Raw genomic sequence first — 25,845 nt, forward strand, 5'->3', positions numbered from 1 at the left:
CATACCTGGAATTTCTTCTCCAATTCTGCTGAAGATTCTGCAATAAGAGCAAGGTCATCAGCATATAGCACGGCACCCAATTTTGAATTCCTCTCTGTCTTTTAATTTTGAATACTATTCATCTAATTTAGAGTCTTAATAAAAATAGAGAGAGAGAGAGAGAGAGAGAGAGAGAGAGAGAGGTTCACTATTGAATCATCATGATGATCATCGTCATTGTCATCACCATCATCACCATTTTATGTATGCTTTCCATGCTGCTCTGAACTGAAGAGCCATCATGTCTGGTAGGGTCAGTTGTTATTTGGAGTTACAGCCTTCTTAAACTTAGTGGAGGAGTGCATCTCCCTTGTGTGTTTTGATTTTTGTCTTGGTTTCCCTGACATTTCTTATGTCAGCCACTTTACAGAGCATACTGGGCACATTTTGTCATGGCACCATAACATACAAATACGATATATTGAAATACAATCTGATTTATAGAAATACCTTGGAACTATGAGGCAGTGCTGAAAAGTTCCTAGCTTTAAGGGTACCACGAAATGCCTGGTTGGAGGCCCAACCTTTCAAGTTTTTTTACAGGGCTTAGAAACACTGAAGGACCACAGCAATAAATGTGTAAATCTGAGAGGAGAATATGTTGAATAAAATCATAATTAACTGAAATGCCTATATTTTCTTTTACTTCAGCATCTCCATGTAGTTTAACACCACCACCTTATACCTTGAGACTCCCCACAGACACCACATCACCACTATTTTTCATCTCTCCTCAGCCCTTCTCTGATCACCCTAATCCATCTCTCTTCTGACATGTGAGTAACCATGTAGTGCCTCTACAGCAAGAAATTTGTTCTAGCTTCTTCACTCATTTACTTTAACCCCTCATTTCATAATATGAAGCTATCTCTCTCAGGGTTTGTAGTCTTTTAAGCTGTATGGAAACCTCACTAGTACAGGTGGTATGAAAAAAAAGCACTCAGTACATTCTGTACATGAATTAGGAAGGGCATCTAGCTGTAGAAACCTTGCCAGTGTAGACAATGGAGCATGATCCTTGCACCCATTAGATCCTATCAAACTGTTGAACTCATAACAATAAGGAATACGGATGTTAAATGGTGATGATTATACTGACCTTGGGTGACCTTAGCAGAGTCCCCTCTGCTCCAAGCATTTGGGTCAGGTCCCTCCCTCAAATCTTAGAGGCCCTGTAAGGCATCATAAGCACTGTCTTCCCACCTGACTACAAAATGAGAATTAAAATATATTTATAGAAATATGATGCAGCTTGTGTGAAGATACATGGTGAAGGAATATGGTTCAGTGGTTAGAGTGTTGGGCTCACAATCATGAGGTAGTGTACCTTGATTCCTGGACCAAGCAGGACACTTTATTTCATGTTGCTCCAGTTCACTCAGCTGTAGAAAGGAGTTGCGACGTACTAGTGCCAAGTTGTATCAGCCTTTGCTTTTGCCTTGGATAATATTGGTGGCATGGAGAGGGGAGACTGGCATGCATGGGTGACTGCTGGTCTTCCATAAACTACCTTGCCTGGACTTGTGCCTTGGAAGGGAACTTTCTAGGTGCAATCCCCTTTTTCACCCTTTTACATAGGTTAATGGTTAAGATGCTCAACTCATGATCATAAGATTGTAGGTTTAGTTTCAGGATTGGGTGGCATGTTGTGACCTTGAGCAAGGTACTTCATTTCTCATTGCTCCAGTCTACTTGGCTGAAAATGATTACCAGCTGGATACTGTTACAGTCCTCCTTTCCTCCAGCTATCCTCATTCTAGATGTGCCACTTGGTCAAAGGGTAAGAGGACTGAGATTATGTCTATCTGCTCATGACTACATAAGCACCTAAAACATTTAGTGAAAGCATGGTATATATCTGTTGCCAAGTCATACTCTTGATGGCTGCCTCTTGAATGTAATTTATAAACATCATGGTCATCATCATTTAATGTCTGTTTTACATGCTGACATGGGTTGGATGGTTTGACAGGAGCCGGCAAGCTGGAGGGCCACACAAGGCTCCAATTATCTATTTTAGCTCGATCTCTCTGGCTGGCTGTCCTTTCTAATGCCAACCGCTTTACAGAATGTACTGGGTGCTTTTTAGGTGGTACCAACATCCGCTGGGTCATTAAGTAGATTGTAAGACAAAGGCTTCTCAGTCAAGAGAGGAAGTGGAACTGAGAGAAGTGGCTGTGTGCTTGGTGAGAGATTAGAGTATGAATGAGGGATAGAGGTAGTCCTCTTACTATAGAGAAAATACTTGGCTACCTCAGTTGAACAAGGAAAGAGAGGAAATGTAATATATATATATATATAAATATCTAAATATTTAGCATTTAAACTGGCCATATCTGGGCTAAATATTCTACTTGTTATATGGTGAAACTGACCTGATCTGTAATTCTAAAAATAAACAATCGCAACTTCAAAATCTCAATGCTAAGAGATAAAGCATGATTAATTCAAAACGTTTGGAATAAATAAGCATTACATTTGACAGAATAATCTGAATGCTACATTTATATGTTTTGTTAAAATACTTCTATTATGAGATTTGTCATTTGTTTTTTGTGTCTGATGGTTCTTTGCAGCTTCAACAGGAAAGAAATTTCGTAAACCTAAGCGGTATATGACTATTCCCAGTCCTATGGTTGCTGTCAGATGGTGGCGGGTAAGTTGTGTTTGGTTCTTTTGTTGCTTTGTAGACATGATTAGCTAAGCTGTTCTTGAGTTGTCCTTTGACACAGGGTGAGAAGTAGTTGTTAGAATGTCTATATATTGGTGGTAACCATGTAGTGCCTCTACAGCAAGAAATTTGTTCTAGCTTCTTCACTCATATACTTTAACCCCTCATTTCATAATATGAAGCTATCTCTCTCAGGGTTTGTAGTCTTTTAAGCTGTATGGAAAGCTGTATTTTGTATTCATCGGAGATAAATAGTGATCTTTTATCTTCTATCTTTTACTTGTTTCAGGCATTTGGCTGCAGCTATGCTGGGACACTGCCTTGAAGGGTTTTAGTTGAACAGATTGACCCTAGGACTTATTTTTTCAAGTCTAGTACTTATTCTATTGTTTGCTAATGCCGAACTGCTAAGTTACGGGGATGTAAACACACCAACACTGGTTATCAAGCAGTGGTGGGAGACAAACACAAAGACATATACACATAGATATATATACATATATATATATATAACAGGTTTCTTTCAGTTTCCGTCAACAAAATCCACTCTCAAGGCTTTGGTTGGCCAAAGCTATAGTTAAAGACACTTGCCTGAGGTGCCATGCAGTGGGACTGAAGCTGGAACCATGTGGTTGGGAAGTAAGCTTCTTACCACACAGCCACACCTGCACCTATATTTTATTTGTATTCTTAATCTCCCAACTGGATTTAAGCATAGAGATCTGAAGAGGATTACTTTCCACTTTCTGTTTAACCCAAACCTACCAAGCAAGTCTTGTAAATATACATGCATACATACATATACTTGCATACATACATATGTGCATGCGTGCACACACACACACACACACACACAACAAAAAACAAAACAAAGTAAAACAAAAAATAAAGAGGCAGGATAAGTTTACAGTGCAAATCTTTCTCCATTGCAGGTATGTTTAGACGAAGCTCAGATGGTTGAATGTACCACTACTAAAGTAAGTTTCTTCAACTTACCTTGAATTTCTCTTTTATTGTTTTATGATTTATGTAGCCATTCTTGTGTGGTTGGAATAGGGACCCAATACAGTCCATTTCTTTCTGTCAAGTCCATTCACAAAGCATTGGTTGACCTTGGGACTCTAGTAGAAGTGCTACTAGAAGTGCTGTGCTGTAGGACTGAATTTGAAACCACATGGTTACAAAGTGAACTTTCTGGGCCATTTAACCATTTGTTAATAACTTCCCTAACTATTCTTCTTCGTTAATGCTAGTATTGTTTTAACCCTTTAGTTTTCAGATCATTCTGTTAAATGTGATACTTATTTATTCACATTGATTTGAATCAAACTTCTGATGACATTGTAGGATAGGTGTGAGGTGCCAGATTTTGCCGATTTGAACACAAAGCAGGTAGAATATTTTGGTTGAATATGACCAGTTTAAATGTTAAAGGGCTAACATATGTCTTTTTGTGTCATTTTAATTTTGACTCATTATCTTTTTTTTGTTTTCTTCTAAGACAGCTGAAATGGCTTCTCGACTCACTGCTATCAATAAATGGTGTGTGACTGGAACACCAGTACAGAAAAATATTGATGGTACGTTGGAAACTTTTCTTTTTTCAGTCATTAGACTGTGGCCATGCTGGGGTACTGCCTTGAAGGTCTTTTTATTGAATGAATTGACCCCAATACTTATTTTTTTTAAGACCTGGTAATTATTGTATCGGTCTCTTTTGCTGAACTGCTAAGTCACAGGGATGTAAACACCCACACACACACACACACACAATGAGCTTCTTTCAGTTTCAGCCTTACTTGTTCACAGGTGATGGCTGGCTTTTTCAGATATATCAATGTCTTAATTTACAAAAGACAAGCAAGGTCTAGAATCAAAAACCAAAGTCTTAGTAAGACAAATCACAAATTCCTTCAGGTAGATGGCCCTGCTCGATCTGTAGAAAAGGTATAGGTAGAAACTCTGTAAGATGTATACAATGTAAGCTATGGACACATAAGAGGTGCAGCAATATCAGAGGAAGGTTATGAGGGAAAATAGTTATTGTATGTGGAAGGTGCACAGATACAATTAATACTAAAAATGTACAGAAAATAGACTCCATCAAATGCAGTGGGGAAAACTAGAAATAGTTGATAGCTTTCATTACCTAGGTGACCAAGTCAGTATTGGAGGTGGATGCTCCGAGAGTGTAGCTGCTAGAATAAGAATAGGCTGAGCAAAGTTCAGAGAGCTCCTACCTCTGTTGGTAATAAAGGGCCTTGCCCTCAGAGTGAAAGGTAGATTGTATAATGCTTGTGTGCGAATTGTCATGCTGCATGGCAGTGAAGCATGGGCTGTGACTACCGAGGACATGTGAAAGCTTGAAAGAAACGAAGCTAGTATGCTTCGCTGGATGTGCTATGTCATTGTGCATGTACAACAGAGCGTAAGCATCTTGAGAGAAAATCTGGGCATAAGAGGCATCAGATGTGCACAAGAAATATGACTGTGCTGGTATGGTCATGTAATGTGTATGGACAAGGACAGCTGTGTGAAGAAGTGCCAATCTCTAACTGTGGAGGGAATCTGTGGTAGAGGTAGAACCAGGAAGACATGGAATGAGGTGATGAAGTATGATCTTAATGTTGGAGCTCATGGAGGCAACAACAAGTGACCAACACCTTTGGTGGTATACTGTGCTTGAGAAGACTCGTCAAGCCAAGTGAAATCACAGTCGTGGCTGATACCAGTGTCATGTAACTGGCACTCGTGCCAGTGGCATGTAAAAAGCACTCTTTGAACGTTGTGCAATATGTTGTGCTCATGATGACCTGTCAAGCCAAGTGAAATTGTAGTCATGGCTGATACCAGTGTTACACACTTGGCACCCATGTCAGTGACATATTAGAAGCACCCTTTGAATTTTGGGCCTCATGGAGGCAATGACAAATGACCGAGACCCTTGGCAATATATTGTGCTTGAGAAGACCTATCAAGCCAAGTGAGATCATAGTTGTGGCTGATGCCAGCATTACATAAATGGCATCCATGCCGGTGGCACCTAAAATGCACCCACTACACTTTTGGAGTGGATGGCATTAGAAAGGGCATTCAGCTGCAGAAACCATGCCACATCAGATTGAAATCTGGTGCAGCTCCCCAGCTTACCAGTTTTCAGTCAAACTGTTCAACCCATGCCAGCAAAGAAAACAGACGTTAAATGATGATGATGACGACAGTGATGAGGATAGTCACAGCAGAAAAAATATTAATCATAAGCTGACTCTTGGGTATGTGGGTATTTCAAAAATACCTCATGGAGGGAGTGATGACTGTGCCTTGCATTGTTATGAGCTGCCCTTTGGCAAAGCACAGCACCCATTCAGCCACCCTGCCAGGGATACAATGAAGTCATGGGACTGCAGCATGGTGGATTGTGAAGAGGTATCAGAAGAGCTCATCTGAGCCAACAGTGCTTCTTACATTGATGCTGAGCGGAGGAATCCCAGAAGATCAATGGTCAGGATCACTAAGCTTTGTCAAGAGAGTAACTGCAAAGCACCCATAGGGGTGGTGTCCATGATTATGTAATCAGCTAATGAAAAATTCAATTCAAATACATAATAATGGATTTGGTGGCAACAGAGAGTGATGAGAATTAGTGAAAGCAGCAAGAAATTAAAAAATAAGTTGAATCAGTCTTGAATGACTCAAGATTAAGCAGTAACAGAAATCTTTGTCAAATATAAAAAATAAAAAAAATTAAAATTCATAACCATTGTCTTTTCTTAAATCTCAAAATGATGTGATGATTGGTGTGATATATAATTTCTCTTGTTTCTAGATTTACATGGACTTTTACTGTTTCTTGGTCTTGATCCTTACTGGGTACAACAATGGTGGTGCAAGTTGCTTTATATTCCATATTTACATGAGAACAAGCAACCATTGTATGAAACTGTGGCAAGTATTTTGTGGCGGACAGCAAAGAAACATGTTATTAATGAAGTAAGGGATTGCTCTTTGGCTTATTTATTTATTTATTTATTTTGTTGTTGTTGTTGTTGTTGTTTATTTTATTTTATTTCTCAGAGCTCTCTGTCTTACTTGTTCTGGTTAATTATGTGAGAGCAGACAACAACCTGTTGTCAAAGGTCTCACAGGGCTTCTCATGATCTCTTTCCTCAAATCATAAGACTTGGCACCTAGATATTAAGTGTTGTGGAAGTATTTTATTATTATTAGTTATTATTAATATTTATTATTATTATTGTTGTTGTTATTATTATCATTATTTTTTTTCCATGACATTGCTTCTCATCAAATCCCAAAATTGGGATTTGATGAGATTGTGAAAAGTTTTAACATGATGAAGAGCAGTGGATGAGGTGTTCTTGTTACACACACATACACACACTCTCTCTCGGAATATTGACTACTCCCACCACTATCAAATATACCACACATCACTATCATTCATGGATGTGAGGTTGTGATGTCTTTTTAATTATGATGAGAACTTTGTTACCTATCTACAGCTGGTGTTCCTAAAAAAACACACCCAGTATAATGTTATGAGAATCCTTTAGTCTTTTTGAGGACATGATACTTCTCTACTCCTGCTGGTGGCATGAGTTAAAAAAGCACCCAGTTCACCCTGTAAAGGGATTGATTTTAAGAAGGGTATTCAGCTGTAGAAACCAACTCAAAATGAATTACAAGCAAGATGAGATTGCTCTCATCTACCTGGGTAAGCAGTCAACATGGGCAGCGGACGTAAAATGACGATCAAAAATATAGAAGGTGTACCATTATGATGATACATTCTTTATATTGGTGGTTCTCAACCATTTTTTATCTATGGACCCCTTTCATTACTATTTTATTCAATGTTTATAAACTAGTTTTATAGCTGCTTCTTTCAAAATTCTTGTTTTTGTTTTTTACACATTAACTTGTGTAGGTTGAATTATACAAAACATTAGAGAAAGAAACCTAGCTGTTTCTTGCCATAAATACATCTGAACAAAATTTTTCATGAACCCTTAAAATACTATTGTGAACCCAATTTACTATTTTGCTTATATGGACCGCAAGGGGTCATATCGTTCCCAGTTGAGAACCAATGCTCTATATCTTTGATCATGGGTCATGTAGACTGTAATTCACAAAAATACTTGGAACATTGTATGTTTAGTTGGGTCTTTGAAGAAATACAAGAACGCATTGAAATAATTGTATTGTTGCAAGACAATATTTGGTTAGCTGAAGAAATGTATGTGTGTGTATATGTATGTATACGCACGTGCGCACACACACACACACACTTGATAGTATGCTGATTAAAGCACTTTCACTGTCTGTGACTATCTGGTGTCATCAACAGTAAAGATATAAATGTCACTGGATTTACTTCAGGAATTCCTTTGTTTCTGTTGAGCATATAACAAATGAGTGAAAGAGAAAACGGAATTTACGAGATTCCTCATTAATTACAAAGATCATTTTAGCCCATCTTGCATTGGTATCCTGTGGGTGAGATTCTGGACAACTGATTGTGGTGCATCCTTTGGGGAAGATGTGTCTTGTCAGGTGTCATTCCAGACTGAACTCCTGCATGCAACCAGCTACGAGCAAATAACAAAATGCATTATAATCAAACCAAGCAAAACTGAGTTTATTGAGTGAGGACCCTTTTGAAAAGTCACCTGACAAGAAATCTGCACCAAAGGATGAACCTCAACCAGTTGTCTGGAATCTCACCCATGAGAGACTGATGTAAAATGGGTTGAAACAATTGTTGTGATTAATAAAGAATCTTGTGAATTTCATATTCTCTTTCTCTAATTTGTTTTGTGTGTGTGTGTGTGTGTGTGTGTGTGTGTGAGTGTGTGTGTGTGAGTGTGTATTATACCTGTTGGTAGTTGGAAGTTACATCTGAATACATGTGAAAAGCACCCAGTACACTCTACAAAGTGGTTGGCATTGGTAAGGGGGATCCAGCCATAGGAACCATGCCAAAGCAGACATTGGAGGTAGGCATAGTCCTTCAACATGCTGGATTCTACTGAACTATCCAACCCATACTAGCATGGAAAATAGACATTAAATGGCGACGATGATGATGTGCTTGGTTCATGCTTTCAACACACACACACTTGTAAGTTGATAGATTTTGCATACAAATATCTTAGTCTCAAAATCTTCAGAATGTTTCACAGATTTTGTTTGTTTTCTTTATTCTGTAGATAAATATTCCTACTCAGACTGAAATAATGCATTGGTTGTCCTTTTCCCCTGTGGAAGAACATTTTTATCGCCGACAGTATGGAGAGTGTGTAAGGGATGCTATGCAGGTAAAATCTCAGTTTTTACACATATTTTATCTATCTGTGTGTGTGTGTGTGTGTGTGCATGTCTTTTATCTTGTTTCAGTCGTTAGATGGTGGTCATGCTGGGCATCGCCTTGAAGAATTTTAGTTGAACTAATCAACCCCAGGACTCATAATTAACTCTACAAGTTGTGGCAGAGGAGTGCCAGAGGATTATGAATTCAAGACATGATGTGGATGAAATTAAGAGGGTGATTAGTCTCATATTCATGTGTGTTGGCCTGTGGCAGATATAAAAAAAAGAAAACAAATGTCAAGACCCAATCCATGCAATGGGTGTGGACGCTTACATTTTAAATGTAACTGTCATTTTAAAAATCTAAAATGTTTTGAGTGTGGAAAAATTGGACATAAAAGCTCACATAGTAGAGTGAAACAAAAAAAAAAGGTCAACAAAAAAATATTCTGGCAAGAAAATATTGTGAACAAAAAATTTAAGCAAAGCTCAGAAAAGAAAATTTGTGTTCATAAAAATGAATAATGTGAATATCAAGTTACAATTGGATATGGGCAGTGATATCATGATAGTTAATGCAGATATGTAGAGAAAAATAGGAAAACCTAGGTTGAAAGAAACTTTGAAAATTGCATGTGGTGTTTCAGGAAAAAAATTGCATTTTAAGGGCGAAATGATAAGTGATGTTACATTTCATGGAAAAACCTTAAAAGCCAAAGTTTTTTGTGTTGAATAATATGACAAATTTATTTGGAACAGACTGGATGGAATTATTTAACTTATGGGACCTCTCCATAAATTTTTTTGTAAAAATGTGAATGGCTCTTCTGCCAAATGTCGGAGGAATTAAAAAAAGAATTAAAAAAGATTTTTCCTGAAGTTTTTTTTTAATGAGTTAGGTCTTAGCACCAAAACAAAGGCAAAGTTTCAAATAAAAGAAAATTCTATACTGGTATTTAAATCAAAAAGGACTTTACCTTTTGCAATGTTGAAGCAAGTTAATGAAGAATTAGATAGACATGAAAAGCTTGGCGTTATTGAAAAAATTGATTACACTGAATGGGCGTCCTTAACAGTTTATGTCAAGAAAAAAATAATAAAATCTGTGTGTGTGCTGATTTTTCAACATAGTTAAATGAATATTTGATACCACATAATTACCCATTACCAAATCTGGAAGAGATTTTTGTGAAAGTGAATGGAGGGAAATTTTTTTCAAAGTTGGACTTATCTGAAGCATACCTACAGGTACAAGTTAATGAGGAATGTTCAAAATTACTAATGATAAATACCCATAAAGGATTGCATAAATTTAAATGACTTCCTGCTGATATGAAAGTAACACCAGGTATTTTCCAACGAGTTATGGAGCCTATGCTTGCAGGTTTGGATTTTGCAATGGCTTACCTTGATGACATACTCAAAAAATGAATCTCGTGGTCAGCATGCCGAGCATGTTAAAAAGGTCTTTGAAAAAATAAAAGCGAGGAAAATTGTGAATTTTTTATGCCAAGAAAATATCCAGGGCAGATTAATGATGAAAATGGATGTAGACCAGACCTGGCAAGTGCAATAAAAAATATGCCTCCTCCGATAAATATGACAACGTTACAAGCATTTTTGGGGATTGCGAATTATATTACCAGGTATACATACCGAATATGCATGAATAACTTGTTAAAAAAAAGATGCTAAGTAGACCTGGTGAGGCAAGTACCAAAAAGCTTTTGAAGAAATCAAAATGCATCAATAAATTAACATTGATATATTTTTCATTGTTGTTACAATCATCTGAAATGGAACTGTCAAAGTGCGGTATTCGAGCAATTTTGCTATTCAACTTCAAAAAAGGACATAAAGTAGCTGAAACTGCTTGCAATATCAATGAAACGTTTAGTGAGGAATTGACCAGTGTGTGGTCAGTTTGAAAATGGTTCAAACGATTTCACAGTGGAGACCTGAGCCTTGAAGATTGTGAGTGTAGTGGACGCCCATCTGTCATTCATGATGATCAATTAAAGACTGTCATTGAAAAAGATCCATGTAAAACCACTCAAGAACTGGCAAAAGAACTTCAAGTTAGCCAGAAAACTGCCTGCAGCTTATTAAGAGTAACGTGTCTTGTTGAGACAAGAGGAAGGTGTTGGAGTCTCACATGTTGGTAGTTGGAAGTTACGTCTGAACACATTGTTTTACTCCGCTTCGTTAAAATCATATATTGGAAATCAAGGATAGAAAAGTTTTTTAATTAGTTATGTCACTGATTTCCAACTGTTATCAGGTATCTCATTCTTGGATGTGTCTGTTGACTGGATTTGAACTGGGTTTCTTTATATCTTAAACACTAGGTCACTAGAATTAAATGGGATTTACTTGGATTGACTTTATTTTTATTGCTTGCTTTCTCTTGATTTAACTACATGTTTGAAAAGTAATATCCATTTCTCTCTGTGTTTTCTCTCTCCATCTCTCTCTCTCTCTTCTTCCCTTTTTCTCCTTCTCTCATTACCTTCTTTTTTCTCTTTTCACCAGCAATTGTCCAAATGGAAGAACTATTCTGTGAAGTTGAACAGTATTGATAGAAAAATACTTAGCCGTGTGAGTATAAATGAGTAATTGAACATCCTTCTATGGTATAATTCACCTTAGACCTTCAGATGTCCTTTTTTTTCTGAAAAAGGAGAGAGCAAACAAGGTTGTATAAGTGTACATATGTACATAGATAGATAGATAGATAGATAGATAGATAGATACATACATACATACATACATACATACATACATACATACATACATACATACATACATACATACATACATACATACATACGTATGTACGTACGTATGTATCATCATCATTGGTATATATGGTATGTATGTATCATCATCATTGGTATATACGTACGTACGTACATATGTATATACCAATGATGATGATACCAGGTGTTGCATATACTTTTACCCATTATTTAAGCATAAATTAAAACATTATTATTTGCAGAAATAGTTGCTAATGTTGTATAACACTTCCTGACATTCTTTTCTTTTCTTGTTTAACCTCAATTAAATATGGTGGCTCAAACAAATTGTAGCATTGAAAATGGCTGGTATAAAGAATTGCGATGTGATAAAGCGATATGAGAAAAGATTAAGGGCTATGGTGAAAGCAAAGGGTGGCCATTTTGAATTGTAAATTTATTTTAGATATTTTAAAACAAATATAATAATCAACCTGTAAACTTTCATTAATCAAAACTTAAAACTTCTTAGTTTATAATAAAATAACGGGTTGATATATATGGTGCACCTGGTGTGTGTGTATGTGTGTTTGTATCATCATTTCATCATCATTTAGTGTCTGTTTTCCATATTTGCATGGGTTGGATGGTTTGCTTGGAGCTAATAAGGTGGATGGGTGGGTTCTCCAAGCTCCATTGTCTGTTGTGGCATAGTTTCTATGGCTGGATGCCCTTCCTAACACTAACCATTCCACAGAATGTACTGGATGCTTTTTATGTGACACCAGCACCAGTGCTTTTTATGTGGCACCAGCACCGGTATCAATTCTGCTGTGGCGGAGAGGTATGTATCAGGTCATCCCATAAGTTCTGTCCGATTTTACCTTTTTTAAAATTGAATGGAATTTAATAGTATTTTAGAATGTCTAATGGAATAAAAAATTATTTTTATGCATTTGTGTACATTTAAACTAATTAAATATTATTTTACAGAATAATAGAATTAAAATTTCTTTGATTAAAACCCTTTCTAACATGGAAGTATCCAAAGAGCATTTGAGGCTCATAATGCTTTATGGGTACAAAAAAGGAAACTCTGCAGCCGAAGCAACTCGAAACATACACTCAGTTTATGGGAAAGAATGCTTGAATGAAAGAACTTGCAGAAGATGGTTTGCAAAATTCAGAAGTGGAGATTTCAGCCTTGAAGTTGAAGATCGAACAGGACGTCCAGTTGAGTTTGATGATAAGCTCCTTGAGGCATTACTTGAAGAAAATCCTGCATTATCAGTTGAAGAATTCGCAATAAAGCTTAGTTCAAACCATTAAACTGTTCATCATCATCTTCAACAACTTGGAAAGGTTCCTAAACTTGGAAAATGGGTGCCTCATGAATTGTCTGCAAGCAACCGCAAATCCCAAGTTGACATCTGCTCTTCTCTCCATTCTCGCAAACTCATTTCACCCTTTTTGGATAGACTTGTGACTGGTGACAAAAAATGGATCTTCTATCGAAATATTAAACGTTGTAAACAGTGACTTGGTAATAGGGAAAAAGCTCAACCACAACCAAGAAGGGAACTTCATGGGAAAAAGGTTCTTCTCTCTATCTGGTGGGATTGCAAAGGAGTAATTCACTTTCAATTGTTACCACTTAATGCAACAATCAATGCTCAAGTCTACTGTCAGCAATTAGAGCGTTTGAACCAAGCTTTGAAGAAAAAAAGACCCGCTTTTGTGAATCGAAAAGGAGTGATGTTTCATCAGGACAATGCGCGACCCCACACTGCAAAGATCACATCACAGAAGATCAAAGAGCTTGGTTGGGAAAAAATTCCTCATCCACCTTATTCTCCTGACCTTGCTCCTTCAGACTACCATTTGTTTCGTAGTTTAAAGAATCATGTGGGGGACATAACTTTTGCAAGCCGGGAGGAGGTTGAAACTGATATTTCAGAGTTCTTCGCTTTGAAACCAAAAGAGATTTACATTGATGGGATTAAAAAGCTTGTAAATAGATGGAAGGAAGTCATAGATAATCAGGGAAAGTACATTGATGATTAAATTTCAATTAAATATAACATTTGATCATTTGTTTTCTTTATTCAAAATTCGGACAGAACTTGTGAAATGACCTGATATATATGTATACACACACATCATACTTTATTTGATGGCATAAAACATGCACAGGGGTATCAGACACACCCTAATTTCACCAGTGCATATTCAGGTAATAATGCATTAACACTTATGGGAGACTCAACTTTAGGCCATATAGGACCTGGGGTGATTTTTTTGAGATATTTTTTCAAAAAGAGTGCATCTTATATGTCATCAAGTACAGTTTATATAAGAGTGTGTGTGTGTATATAGAAGGTGTCCTAGAATTAACTATCAGTGAAATTGAACAATTTAAAAAAAAACCCACTTTAATTATGTTTATCATGTTTAATATGTGGTAAAAGTGTATAAATTTTTAGTTTTATTTATATTATAATTTTCATAATGTTTTGATAATTTTATTTTCATTCCTGTTGGATCCTGCTTATTTGTCCACAATAGCTTTTTTGCAATTAGGCTGCAATCACTTTCTCTACCTCCATCTCCAGCATGGAGCAAATAGTTCAGCTGAACTTAAGTGTTATATTAATTCCTAATCTCTTCTTTATGTTGCCAGCTTTTGCATCCATTAATGAAATTACGCCAAGCATGTTGCCATCCACAGGCAGTTCGAGGAGAGTTCCATTCCATAAACAAGAAGTAAGTCAGTTGCTTCTATATGTAGTGAAGTGTGCAAATCTTGATAAATATTCTTGGGAGACCAGATTACTAATCAATATCATTTAACATCCGTTTTCCATGCTGGTATTGGTTGGGTGGTTTGACAGGAGTTGAGAAGCAGGAGAGCTGCACCAAGTTCCAGTCTGATTTGGCTTGGTTTCTATGGTTGGATGTCCTTCTTAATGCCAATCACTTTACATAAAAAGCTGGGTGCTTTTTATGTAGGATCAACACGAGTGCTTTAAGACTTTTGTTGACAAATAAACATTTCCTTTCTTCAATGAAGGATTTTGTTTGGAAGGTTTTTATCTTTTTTGTTTCTGTTTTTGTAACAAAGATATTTGTTCAAATGTCAAGATTCTTTGCCTCCCGTGGCATACAAACTTCTGTGAATGTATGAACTTCACTGGAAAATATTTTTGTTGACACAGACTGAAGCTATTTTGTATTTATTACATAGATTATGAAACTCTGGAATGTCATCTCCATACAAAACAAGGTGGGCGCAGTCTGTGGCATGTTTTTTTAAAATTTATAATTTATTTGTGAATGGTTTGACAACCAGTGTTGGTTTGATTACGTCCCTATAACTTAGCAGTTCAGCAAAAGAGACTGATAGAATAAGTACCAGGCTTGCAAAAATGTAAGTACTGGAGTCGATTCATTTAACTAAAAATTCTTGAAGGCAGTGCCCCGTCATGGCCACAGTCTAATGACTGAAACAAGTTAAAGATAAAAGATAAAAGATAAAAGATAAAAGATATTGCCATTGAAAATAGGTTTCTAACAAGACAATAAATGGTTCACTGTTCACAAGAACAACAAGTACAAAAAGCTCCTGTTAAAGTATAGGTTTTGGTTTCAGTTCTTAAGAGGCCATTCACAGGTATGAACATACCAGCTCTTGTAAAGCTGTATCTTTCTTACTGAGTTAGTGACATTGTTTTAATTTGTGATAGACTGTAATAGACTTGTGTACATTTTGTAGATGATTGTACTAGATCAGGCATTGACGACCTTTTTTTGAGAAGCAGGCCACATGAAACATGGCTCATCATCATGTGGGCTGCACTACTAAAACATCAAGGTAATTTTTTGTTTGCATGCTGTACAGGAAGTATTGTGGGCTGCAGTTTTCCTGTGACTGATCTAGAGCATAAGTCTTTGGTGTTGTAAACTTCAATATGCAAGCTTTATTTTTCACTGTCTCACTTATTCTATCAACACCAATGGTCAAAAAAATGCTTTCCTTCAAACTGCAGTGAGTTAGTTTAGTATGTAGTGAGGCATTCCTCCAACACAAATAGACAAGACTTCTCCAGAATAATTTAGATTTGGGCTTAAGAAACGGTACTTCCTTCTTTGTCCAGCTTGTCTTTGACTATTTGCAACATGCCATCATAAAAATATACCAGTTGTGAATTTTGTCTTTTCTTTTTATTTATTTGTAGAATGATGACTATGGAAGAATTATTGCAGTCTTTGATAAAAAAAGGAGTTACAGAATGTGAAGAGGCTCACAGACAAGCCATTGCAGCACGTCATGGGCTTGCTGGAATCTATATCATCAAAGAACAGGTGTGTGTTTAAATAATACTGAATATGGAGTGATCTCTGTAAAGATTACACAGTTAGGTTGTTATTGAATTAATATTGAATCTATATCATCAAAAAGAAAAAAGAAAAAAAGATGTTTAAATATAAGTAAATATAGAGAGATTTACATTATTAAAATAAAGATTACACTAATAGGTAACTATTGAATTAATCATTCTTATTCTGTGGATATAAAACAGTAATCAATAATTTTATAGTATAACTTTTTGACTTTTAACTTCTTTTTATATAATTAATACCTTTTGTTAATTGTTGTTAATTAATTAATTTTGATTTAAATACTACATTCTTATGTGAAGAAAATATCAAAATGAAATCTTAGACAGACTTTTAATTATTACATCTTGGTAATTACAATATCTGTCATTTGTTGCATAATTCTTAATGTTTGAATTAGACTGGCCAACAAATTATATCTTTTTTCCTGCTGACCTAAGTTTGAGACCTGTTTTGGGGTTATTTGGTGGGGTCACTAAGTTTTAAAATGGCAACAGTTTTTTTCTATCACATCAAGTTATTTTTCTATGGGCTGGCCCATATTGGCCCCACCCATAGCTCCGTGCTGGCCCATATTGGCCCCACCCATAGCTCCTTGTTTCAGAAATTTCTCAATATGTCTTTTGTAGAGTATGTTAGCAGTAAGAGTCTCAGTGTCAGTTGAGCATCCAGTGAGTGAGGTTGTGATGATCTGTTGGCCTACTAGCAGTGGTGGACAGGGTTCCACTAATCCGCTAACAGCTAATTAGCAAAGCTAACTTTTTGTTTTGCAGATTAGTGTTTTTACTAACTTTGGAAACCGTTAACAGATCAATTAGCTTCCGCTAAATTTAGTTCTGCTGACTTTAAGTCCACTAACAAATTCATACGTTTGTTCCTGTCTGTTGCGGGCGTATCTTGAAGAGTCTGTCAAGCATGCTATTGGCTGACTATGTGTACACCTGATGAGACATGTTTGGTCAATGCAGCAGCAGCAGCTAGCTAAGCAGTATTGTGTAATTCTGCAGTTTTGAGTTGTATTCACTTACGATGTTGTTACTGTTATGGAAAGTGAAGACGTTTGTGTCCAGCCTGAGAATGAAGGGCCTGTTGAGGAGTCAGCAACAGCTGTGGGTGAGGCAGAGGTCACTCAGATTAAGAGCCAGGAGACTCAGAACCTGTGGCCCCACATTGAGGACTACTTTGTCTTTACGTCAAGGGATGAGAGTAACACCAAAATCTTGTACTTCTGGTGCATCATGTGTAAGCCCAAGGAGACCACCATCAAGGGACAAGCGGTGAGCCTATACAATTTGAAGTTACATGTCAAAAACAAACACCCAGCACATGCCATTCAGTTTGAGGAGAGGATCAAGGCCAGCGCTTCCCATGGGAAACTAGCCAGTTGTTGCAGCCATGTGCAAAGAAAGCTTGCTAGCCCAGCATTGGCGAGGTGTTTGCCCAAACTGCTAACACTGGTGTCCATCAGTCTATAGTGGACAGAAGGATTGTAGACCTGTTTGTCAACAACATGCTACCACTGCATGTAGTGGAGTCCTCCACCTCGGTCAACCTGATCAAGACACTGAATCCCAGTAAGACGATGTCCTGCTGCTCTCTGGGCAGGATGATCTTGGCCAGCCATAAACAGCTGGAGGAGTATCTTACAAAGTATTTATAAATCAAAATCATAGAAGATTATTAAATTATTATTATGGTTTCCTTCATATTTTTTAAATTTAATTTAATCATTTAATAAATAATTATTTTCTTAATGTAATAAAATGTATAATAGCTAATTGAAATGTCATAAAATATAATATACTAGCAGAAATACCCGGCGTTGCCCGGGTTAAAGAGAATAATGAAATCTAAAAACGCTGTCTAGACTACGCATCATCTTTATATATAGAGATGTATATACACACACGCACCCAAACACACATATATATATGTATATCAATATAAATATATGAAAGTCAATGAAGTTTCGTAAAAGAAGGTAATCATGTACATACTTTCTTGCTGTTGTGATTATAACACCTCATTGTAAACTATGTTCCTTGTTTTCCCTTGTGGAGCATATACAAATAGGTTTTTTGTTGCTGCCCACTCTTGAGCAGCCAACATACAGTTGTCCATGTGAGAAGCAGGGCTCTTCCAAGAGAAGACCAGCTACAGACAGTGTTTGACCCTGATATTTGTTTATGCACATGGCAAAAGTCACACGAAGGGGGAATTGTAGTCTTCTGAATGTAAAAGGAATGTCTGCTCCTGATGGAGTAAGAGGAATTCTTGGAATAAAGACGTCATCCCATTTTGCACATCCAGAAAGAATGGTAGCCTCGATAACGTGTGACATCATTTTCTAAATAATGCTCATCTGTTATGTTCGGGTTAAAATTTCATCAACTGCCTGCCTGCCTGCCTGCCTGCCTGCTGGGTACCCTTCCTTATGCCAATCACTTTACAGTGTTGTGCTGGGTGCTTTTTACATGGCACCACATGAGCACTTGTATGTAGCATCAACATGTGCTTTTTATGTAGCACTGGCAATGCTTACTTATTCACATTAGTTTTAATTAATCATTATCTCATAACTCCAAGATTACACTGATGTAATTACTTATTTTTAGAATGACATTGTAGGGTAGGTGTGAGAGGCCAGATCTGGCTAGTTTTAACAAAACAGGTAGAATATTTGGGTTAGATTTAGTCGGATTAAATGCTAAAAGGTTCAACTTCTTAAGTAATCTACCTAAATCTGTGCCATTATTCCATTGGTTTCCAGTTGAAAGATGCCATAGATAATTACCGTCAAGTACTTTGGTCTGTACGAGAACACAAAAATACGATACGAACTGATGACCTGCAGCTGCTTCATTGTTACCACAACTTAAACGAGGTTTTGTCCAAAAAACCAGAAGGTGTTGCCAGTGCCCTCGATGATGACAAACTCCAAGAAAAGGTGAGTGTGTCTTAATGTAATTTACTCGTTAGGATTCTAAACAGACAGGTGTTGGACTTAGTTTTTTAGATTGTCCGAGGATGAAGGATGTTTGTTGACTCTTTTGTTTAACATCTGATTTTTCATGCTAGCATGTGTTATATGGAGAGTTATAGGAGGTAGGATTTTTATGGTTCGATGCTCTTTTGTGTGGCTGGGTGGGTGGGGTTAGACTTAAAATTTGTTCACTTAACAAAACTGATAGATTTTCTCTCTCTTTCCTTCTTTCTCTTTCACACTCCTTCTTTTCCTTCTCTTTCCTTCTCTTTTTGACCTCTCTTTCCTTCTTTCTCTTTCACACTCCCTCTCCATCCTCTTTCTCTTTCCCTCTTTTGCATTCCCTCTTTATCCTCTTTCTCTTTCCCTCTCTCTTTATCCTTATTTCTCTTACTCTCTCATTCACTCTCCCTCTTTATCATTCTCTTTCACCCTCTCTATCTTTCACTTTCCCTCTCTCTTTCACATTTTCTTTTTCTTTCCCTCTCTCTTTCACACTCTCCCTTTATCCTTCTCTTTCTCTCTCACTCTCTCCTCGCCTGTACATTTCTTAATTCTATCTTGCAGGCTGCTGAAATTCGAAATCGTCTCACAGAGAAACACCTGAATTTTGTGAAAGAAGCCTTTGACAATTGGCTTTCTTTAAAAATAAAAGCAGACAATCTTGAAAAACAGGTAAATACACTTTGGATGTTTGATTTGGTTGGATTAAAAAAAGATAAATTTAATTTTGTAAATTTATGACTTAGTCAGGGGAAGACGGGCTGCACATAACAAGGGTAGCAAGGGCAGCACACAGCGAGGACAGCAAATAGCAAGGGTAACATACAGCAAAAAACAGCAAGAGGAGGGCTTCTGGTGACAGCTGGAGGAAATGGAAGAAGAAGCCACAACTGAAATAGGAAGCTGTACACAAGGTCAGAATATAGGCACAATGTGGAGCCTGCTTTAACTCAGTCAAGAATCAGTCAGCTTGTGGTATTAAACAGGAGCAAAGTAAATATGAGTCTGGAGAAGAAATGAATCAGATGAACATTGGTGAAACTAACAGTAGTGATGTCACCGGAGATGATAAAACAAGGGTCAGGTTGGATGCATTTGTGTGGTGAGTAGCTGAGTGCTTACACAGTTACCTTTATACATGTACACACACACACACACATACGTGTGTGGACAGAGAATGAGATAGATAGTTAGATAGATAGAAAGATAGATAGAGAGAGAGAGGGGGGGGGGGGGGGTTAGCATTTCTAATATAGCTTAAACATTGTTGACAAATGTAATTGTTTTCCTTGCCTGTATATATTTCTATGTTCTGTGCAGTTTCCAGTGACTTTAATTATACTTAATCTGTACTGCTTGTGCATTTGTTTCATTAATTTTTCAGTTAATTAATGAAGAATGGTGGATGGAGATTCTGGATTTTGTTGTTGACCAAGACAAGAGTTCTCTGTTATTGAACAAGATCCAACATGACCTCACCTCGATTGATCAGAAGGGATTTTCAATAAATGATCAGTATGGCATTTCTATGTTAATTTAATAAATGTATTTTTGATATGTGTGTATGTGTGTGATTGTGTAAATACATATACGTATATGTACACTGCACACATTTATGTATATGTATGATATATATATATATACAAATATGTAAATGCACACACACACACACAGATCAAAACAGTTTCATTCAGACTCCTTGGTACTTTGAATTTCAAGTATGTGGTTAGTCTTTGGCCATTGGGGTCTGAATGAGAGTTTGACTCAAGAGAGTTGATGTTTACTATTGGATGTTAGCCGGTGATTGGTCAAGAATGGTCACACGGTATAGCAGTATGATGTTGGTATTTCAGTGACAGCAATTACTTGGAAAATACCACATGGTGAACAAGAAATTGACCGTGTGGTGGACAGGAAATCGGTCGCGTGGTTGGGGGGAAGTAGAAAGGGGTGGTATATATGTATATATGTACATGTATATGCCCATATATCTGCGTGTATGCATTCGTACTTATATGAGTGTGTGTGTGTAGATGTATTGGGTCATCCCATAAATAATGTGATTTTTATCAATTAAGTCAGTGCTAGAAGAAAAGCGACCATCTTTCGTTTCAAGATGAAAAATGTTCTTCCTTCAGGATAATGCTTGGCCACATACAACGAGGATGACATTACAAAGGCTGGAGAAGTTTAAATCAGAAACGATGGTCCACCCACCATATTTGCTGTATATCGCCCCATCTGATTATCATTTATTTTGCAGTCTTCAAAATCATTTGGACGGAAAAAATACGAATTCTGTAGATGAGATTAGAACAGTACTGGAGGAGTATTTTTCATTATGGACAAATGAATTTTGGAAGAAGTACCTTGCAAGTCTGTTAGATAGATAGAAGAGCATTGTAGAAAATGAAGGAGAGTCGAAAATGGAGGTTGAAAAGTTTGTAATACTTACGGCCTGTGGGGAAATGTTTCTTTATCAATGACAGGAAGCTCTTGGCTATGTTGGTAGTAATTTCTAGGTTAAATGGGTGATTATACCAGATTATTTTCCTTTTCCTAATCCTCTTGGGGTGAGAGAGGGGGTTTGGGGTTTGTCCACATGTGAGCTTCTCAGAAAATCTGCTCCTAGCCAAAGCATCATTGTAGTGGGGGTGGGGGCTATTAAAGATCTCCATATTGGTTGAGAGTTTAGACACCCATTTGCTGATGCCTGAAACCAGGTTTCTAATTACAGCAGGGGTGGTGGTGGTTCTAGCACTTGTGGATATATACCATTTCTTCATTAGTCTTACTGTATTTGTCTGTGTTCAGGTCTAAGGTTATGTCCAAGAAATCGACCATAGTCAGGTGGATAATAACCATTATAGACAGGCTAAACTCTGTGAATACTTTTATCAAGTCTTTCCTGAACCTGTCCATGGTGTAGCCATTCATATGGTTTGAGATAGCCAGGCTATTGTCCTTATAGAGGGCCAACCTATGTGGATGGGTATGTCTCTTGAGGGTATCCAAAATGTATAACCCGACAAGGTTGGTGATTTCAACCTTGTCAAAGATCCCCATAGAGACCTCAAACAATGGATCGCCTTCTTTCTTTACCCAGAAGGAATCGTCATAGATCAGAATTGGCTTTCTGGCATCCATGATGGTTCAGATATCAAGATCACTAATGTTGGTAAATTGTCCAGCAAAAGCTAGGGCCTTCAGGAGGAGGGGCTTAGATATGGAAGGATAGAAGTCAACAATGTTGAACTGGGTGAATTTGCAGGCTGATTTATTCTTGATAATCTGATTTATCCTGATTTATTCTTGATACTGTGGAACCAGTCTATCACAGTTGCGCTGGAGTTCCATTGTGTCAACCCTGTAGCCCTTCTGATGTCAGAGTCGATAGTATCGAGAATATGCTTGCTATATCTTGCTTTTGGAGAGGTTGATCAGCCTACATTTGGGGTTGGAATAAAAATTAGGTTATGGTCCTTAAGTGTAATATGGGTGGGGATCACGTGACGAAGTGGTCCATGTGATCCTCTATCTTAAGGCTGGCTCCTTTGCTTCTGTGTTTGTCATTGTATATGGAATTATGGGTTTTTTGTATGGTTTGGTGATAGCGCTTGTGAGGAGTCATGAATGTGTGGAAGTGTTTGTTTCATAAATATTTTTCGTTACGTCTGCCAAGGAAGGAGGTTATGTTTTCATTGGCGTTGGTTTGTGTGTCTGTCCGTCTGTGTGCAAAATAACTCAAAAGGTTGTGAACAGTATTTGATGAAACTTGCAGATAAAGTTGGTAATGACACAAGGAACAGATGATGAAATTTTGGTAGTGATCCGTGATTTTTCATTTGTTATATTTACTTTACATGAAGTATTACAATGTTATGTTCTTTGATTATCCCCCTTCAGAATTTAAGGTATGTCCTCAGGTGAAAGAAAGTCTTTGTTAGGTGCAGCTCTTCTGCTTGCCAGCTTTGGGTTAAACTGTCCAACCCATACCAGCATAGAAAATGGATATAAAAGAATGATGATGCAGATATAGAAGATGACAAATCTATTGGACAAATATATATATTTTCAAAGATATTAATATTAATTTTAATGATTTCTCTCTCTCTCTCTCTCCCTCTCTCTCTCTCTCTCTCTCTCTCTCTCTATATATATATATATATATATATATATATATATATTTATTTATATATATATATCTCATCATCATCATTTAATGTCTGTTGTCCATGTTGGCATGGGTTGGTCAGTTTGACTGGGCTAGTATGCTGGAAGGCTATATCAGACTCCAGTTTGATTTGACATGGTTTTCTACGGCTGGACGCCCTTTCTAATGCCAACCACTCCAAGAGTGTAATGGGTGCTTTTATAAGCCACCTGCATGGGTGCCATTTGCTTGACACCAGGGTGCTTTCATGTACAACTGGCACAGGTGCCAATTTGCTTGACACCAATATCTCCTATGATTTGATGGTTCTCTCCTCAAGCATGGCATAATGCCAAAGGCCTTGGTTATTGCCTCCATTAGGCCCAACACTTGAAAAGAACTCAGCCACTTTGCCTCTGTGAGGCCCAATGCTCAAAAGGTGTTCTTTACGTGCCTGTAGCACTTGGCTTGACAGGCCCTCTCAAGCACAGTGCATCGCCAAAGGTCTTGGTCACTAGTCATTGCCTCTCTGAGGCTCAAAGTTCAAAGGTCATGCTTCACCACCTTGTCCCATGTCTTCCTGGGTCTACCTCTACCACAGGTTTCCTCCACAGTTAGAGATCAGCACTTCTTTACACAGCTGTTCTCGTCCATATGCATTAAATGACCATACCAGTGCAGTCATCTCTCTTGTACACCACATCTGATTTCTCTTGAGCATAACTTTTCTCTCAAGATGCTTACACTCTGTTGAACATGCATACTGACATTGCACATCCAGCGAAGCACACTGGCTTCATTTCTTTCAAGCCTTCATATATATATATATGATATATATATATATATGATATATATATATATATATGTTAATACAATAGAGACAATTGCCAGCTTTATAAAGTGAGACCAATAATAAAGATGTAATTTTCTCTGTATGTATATATTTATATATACATACACATACATATATATGTGTATATAGATTTGTTTTTTGTGTGTATATATATATATATATATAAACTTATATAAGCAAATACTTTCACATTTCAGGATCCATTCTATAGAGGGACTCAAGTTTATTGTGTCAAGACGCCTGACAGCATTTATATCCGAAAGAACCAAAATCTTGAAAAAATTGAAGAAGTTACAAGGAAAAATACCTAGTCAGGGAGAAATTGATGAGACTGTTTCTTGTTGTATCAGAGCTGAAAGGAAACATCAACAGTTTAAGTGAGTGTTCTGAACAGAATTTTTCAACAGTTACTACTACTTCTGATTGGAAGAGCGGCACACACCATCAAAGTGATGCTGGGGTACAAATGTCCCATATATATATATATATACACACACACACATATACATACACACACACACACACATATACAGGGTGCGGTGAATAAACTGTTGTCTAAATTATGCATTTTAACAGATATATTTACCAAAATTACATAAAAATATCTTGAAATACTAAAGAGTAAATTTATTCTATAAAATCGCCATTGACTTCAACCACGGCCTCCAGACAACTTTAGAATCTCCTGCAATTCTTCTGGACGGTCTCGTTGTTTAAGTTGGTGAATGCTGCCATAACCTTTGTCTTCAGTTCATCTTTGGTGTTACAAGGAGTTTTGTTGGTCTCTTGCTCAACTGCACTCCACACATAATAATGAAGTGGGTTGCAGGCTTGGGAGTTAGGTGGCCAGATGTTAGGGGTGATGTGGTTGCAAAAATTGTCTGACAGCCATGACTGGGTTCTCCTGCTTGTATGGCATGGGGCAGTGTCCTGTCACCAGACATAGGGTCTTCCAGCAGCCATCCTCTTGACCCTGGGCAGCACTACCTCCCCCAGGCACTTGATGTAGGCCTCCATGTTGAGTTTGAGGCCTTGTGGGAAGATGACTGGAGATATAATGTCACCATCACTAGTGACCACTCCAAACACCATGATGTTGACTGGATGTTTGATTTTTATCATTCTTGGTACATATCCTCATATTGACACCCAAACACTCTGAAATGTTCGTATTGGAGCTTCTGACATGAATGCCAAGCAGTACAGTATGTCATTTTCAAATTTCTGGCAGAGTGAATTGCATCATGGTGCTGTTTTTCTCATAGACAGTGCCCAACTGACCCTACTATACTGTGTAGTTGACAAAATCAAAAACAAACAATGCGCATGTATGAAATTAAAAATATAAAATGGTGACAATTTACCCATCACACACAGACACATACACACACAAATGGAAGCGGAGTAGTACCATAGATAGAGAAGTGAAGGATGTTAAGGGTTGAGATGTGGGGGAAATGCTTGACAGGGTAGAGAAAGGAAGGGAAGTGTTAGGGCCCCACATGTATAAGCATAATCAAAGTGGTTTTAGCATATCATTTCCACTGTGAGGGACAGCTTTTCTTAAGTGCAACAAATTATTAATCAGCTCAGGCTTTGTCATCTCCCCTGTAAAGTTCAGGATCTCAAAATCAAATTTCAGTAATGTTATGCGAGAGAAATATTATATGAGAAAAA

At 37.3% G+C, this 25,845-nt stretch overlaps 1 protein-coding gene across 3 annotated transcripts in view; it reads left to right on the forward strand.

Annotated features, from left to right (window-relative positions):
• LOC106870294 (E3 ubiquitin-protein ligase SHPRH) overlaps positions 1 to 25,845 on the forward strand; it is an 81,187-nt gene that overhangs the window by 22,885 nt on the left and 32,457 nt on the right. For all 3 annotated transcript variants that reach the window (XM_089338922.1, XM_089338920.1, XM_089338921.1), the window contains exons 9-20: positions 2,616 to 2,695; positions 3,643 to 3,687; positions 4,212 to 4,290; positions 6,537 to 6,700; positions 8,941 to 9,048; positions 11,573 to 11,638; positions 14,459 to 14,541; positions 16,014 to 16,140; positions 18,947 to 19,123; positions 19,727 to 19,834; positions 20,547 to 20,677; positions 24,366 to 24,545. In XM_089338922.1, the coding sequence (XP_089195048.1) occupies positions 2,616 to 2,695; positions 3,643 to 3,687; positions 4,212 to 4,290; positions 6,537 to 6,700; positions 8,941 to 9,048; positions 11,573 to 11,638; positions 14,459 to 14,541; positions 16,014 to 16,140; positions 18,947 to 19,123; positions 19,727 to 19,834; positions 20,547 to 20,677; positions 24,366 to 24,545 (1,348 nt within the window). The remainder of the gene's footprint in view (positions 1 to 2,615; positions 2,696 to 3,642; positions 3,688 to 4,211; positions 4,291 to 6,536; positions 6,701 to 8,940; positions 9,049 to 11,572; positions 11,639 to 14,458; positions 14,542 to 16,013; positions 16,141 to 18,946; positions 19,124 to 19,726; positions 19,835 to 20,546; positions 20,678 to 24,365; positions 24,546 to 25,845) is intronic.

This window comes from Octopus bimaculoides, chromosome 21 (genome assembly GCF_046866305.1).
Source record: "Octopus bimaculoides isolate indiv1 chromosome 21, ASM4686630v1, whole genome shotgun sequence".
In the NCBI taxonomy this organism is placed as follows: Eukaryota; Metazoa; Mollusca; class Cephalopoda; order Octopoda; family Octopodidae; genus Octopus; species Octopus bimaculoides.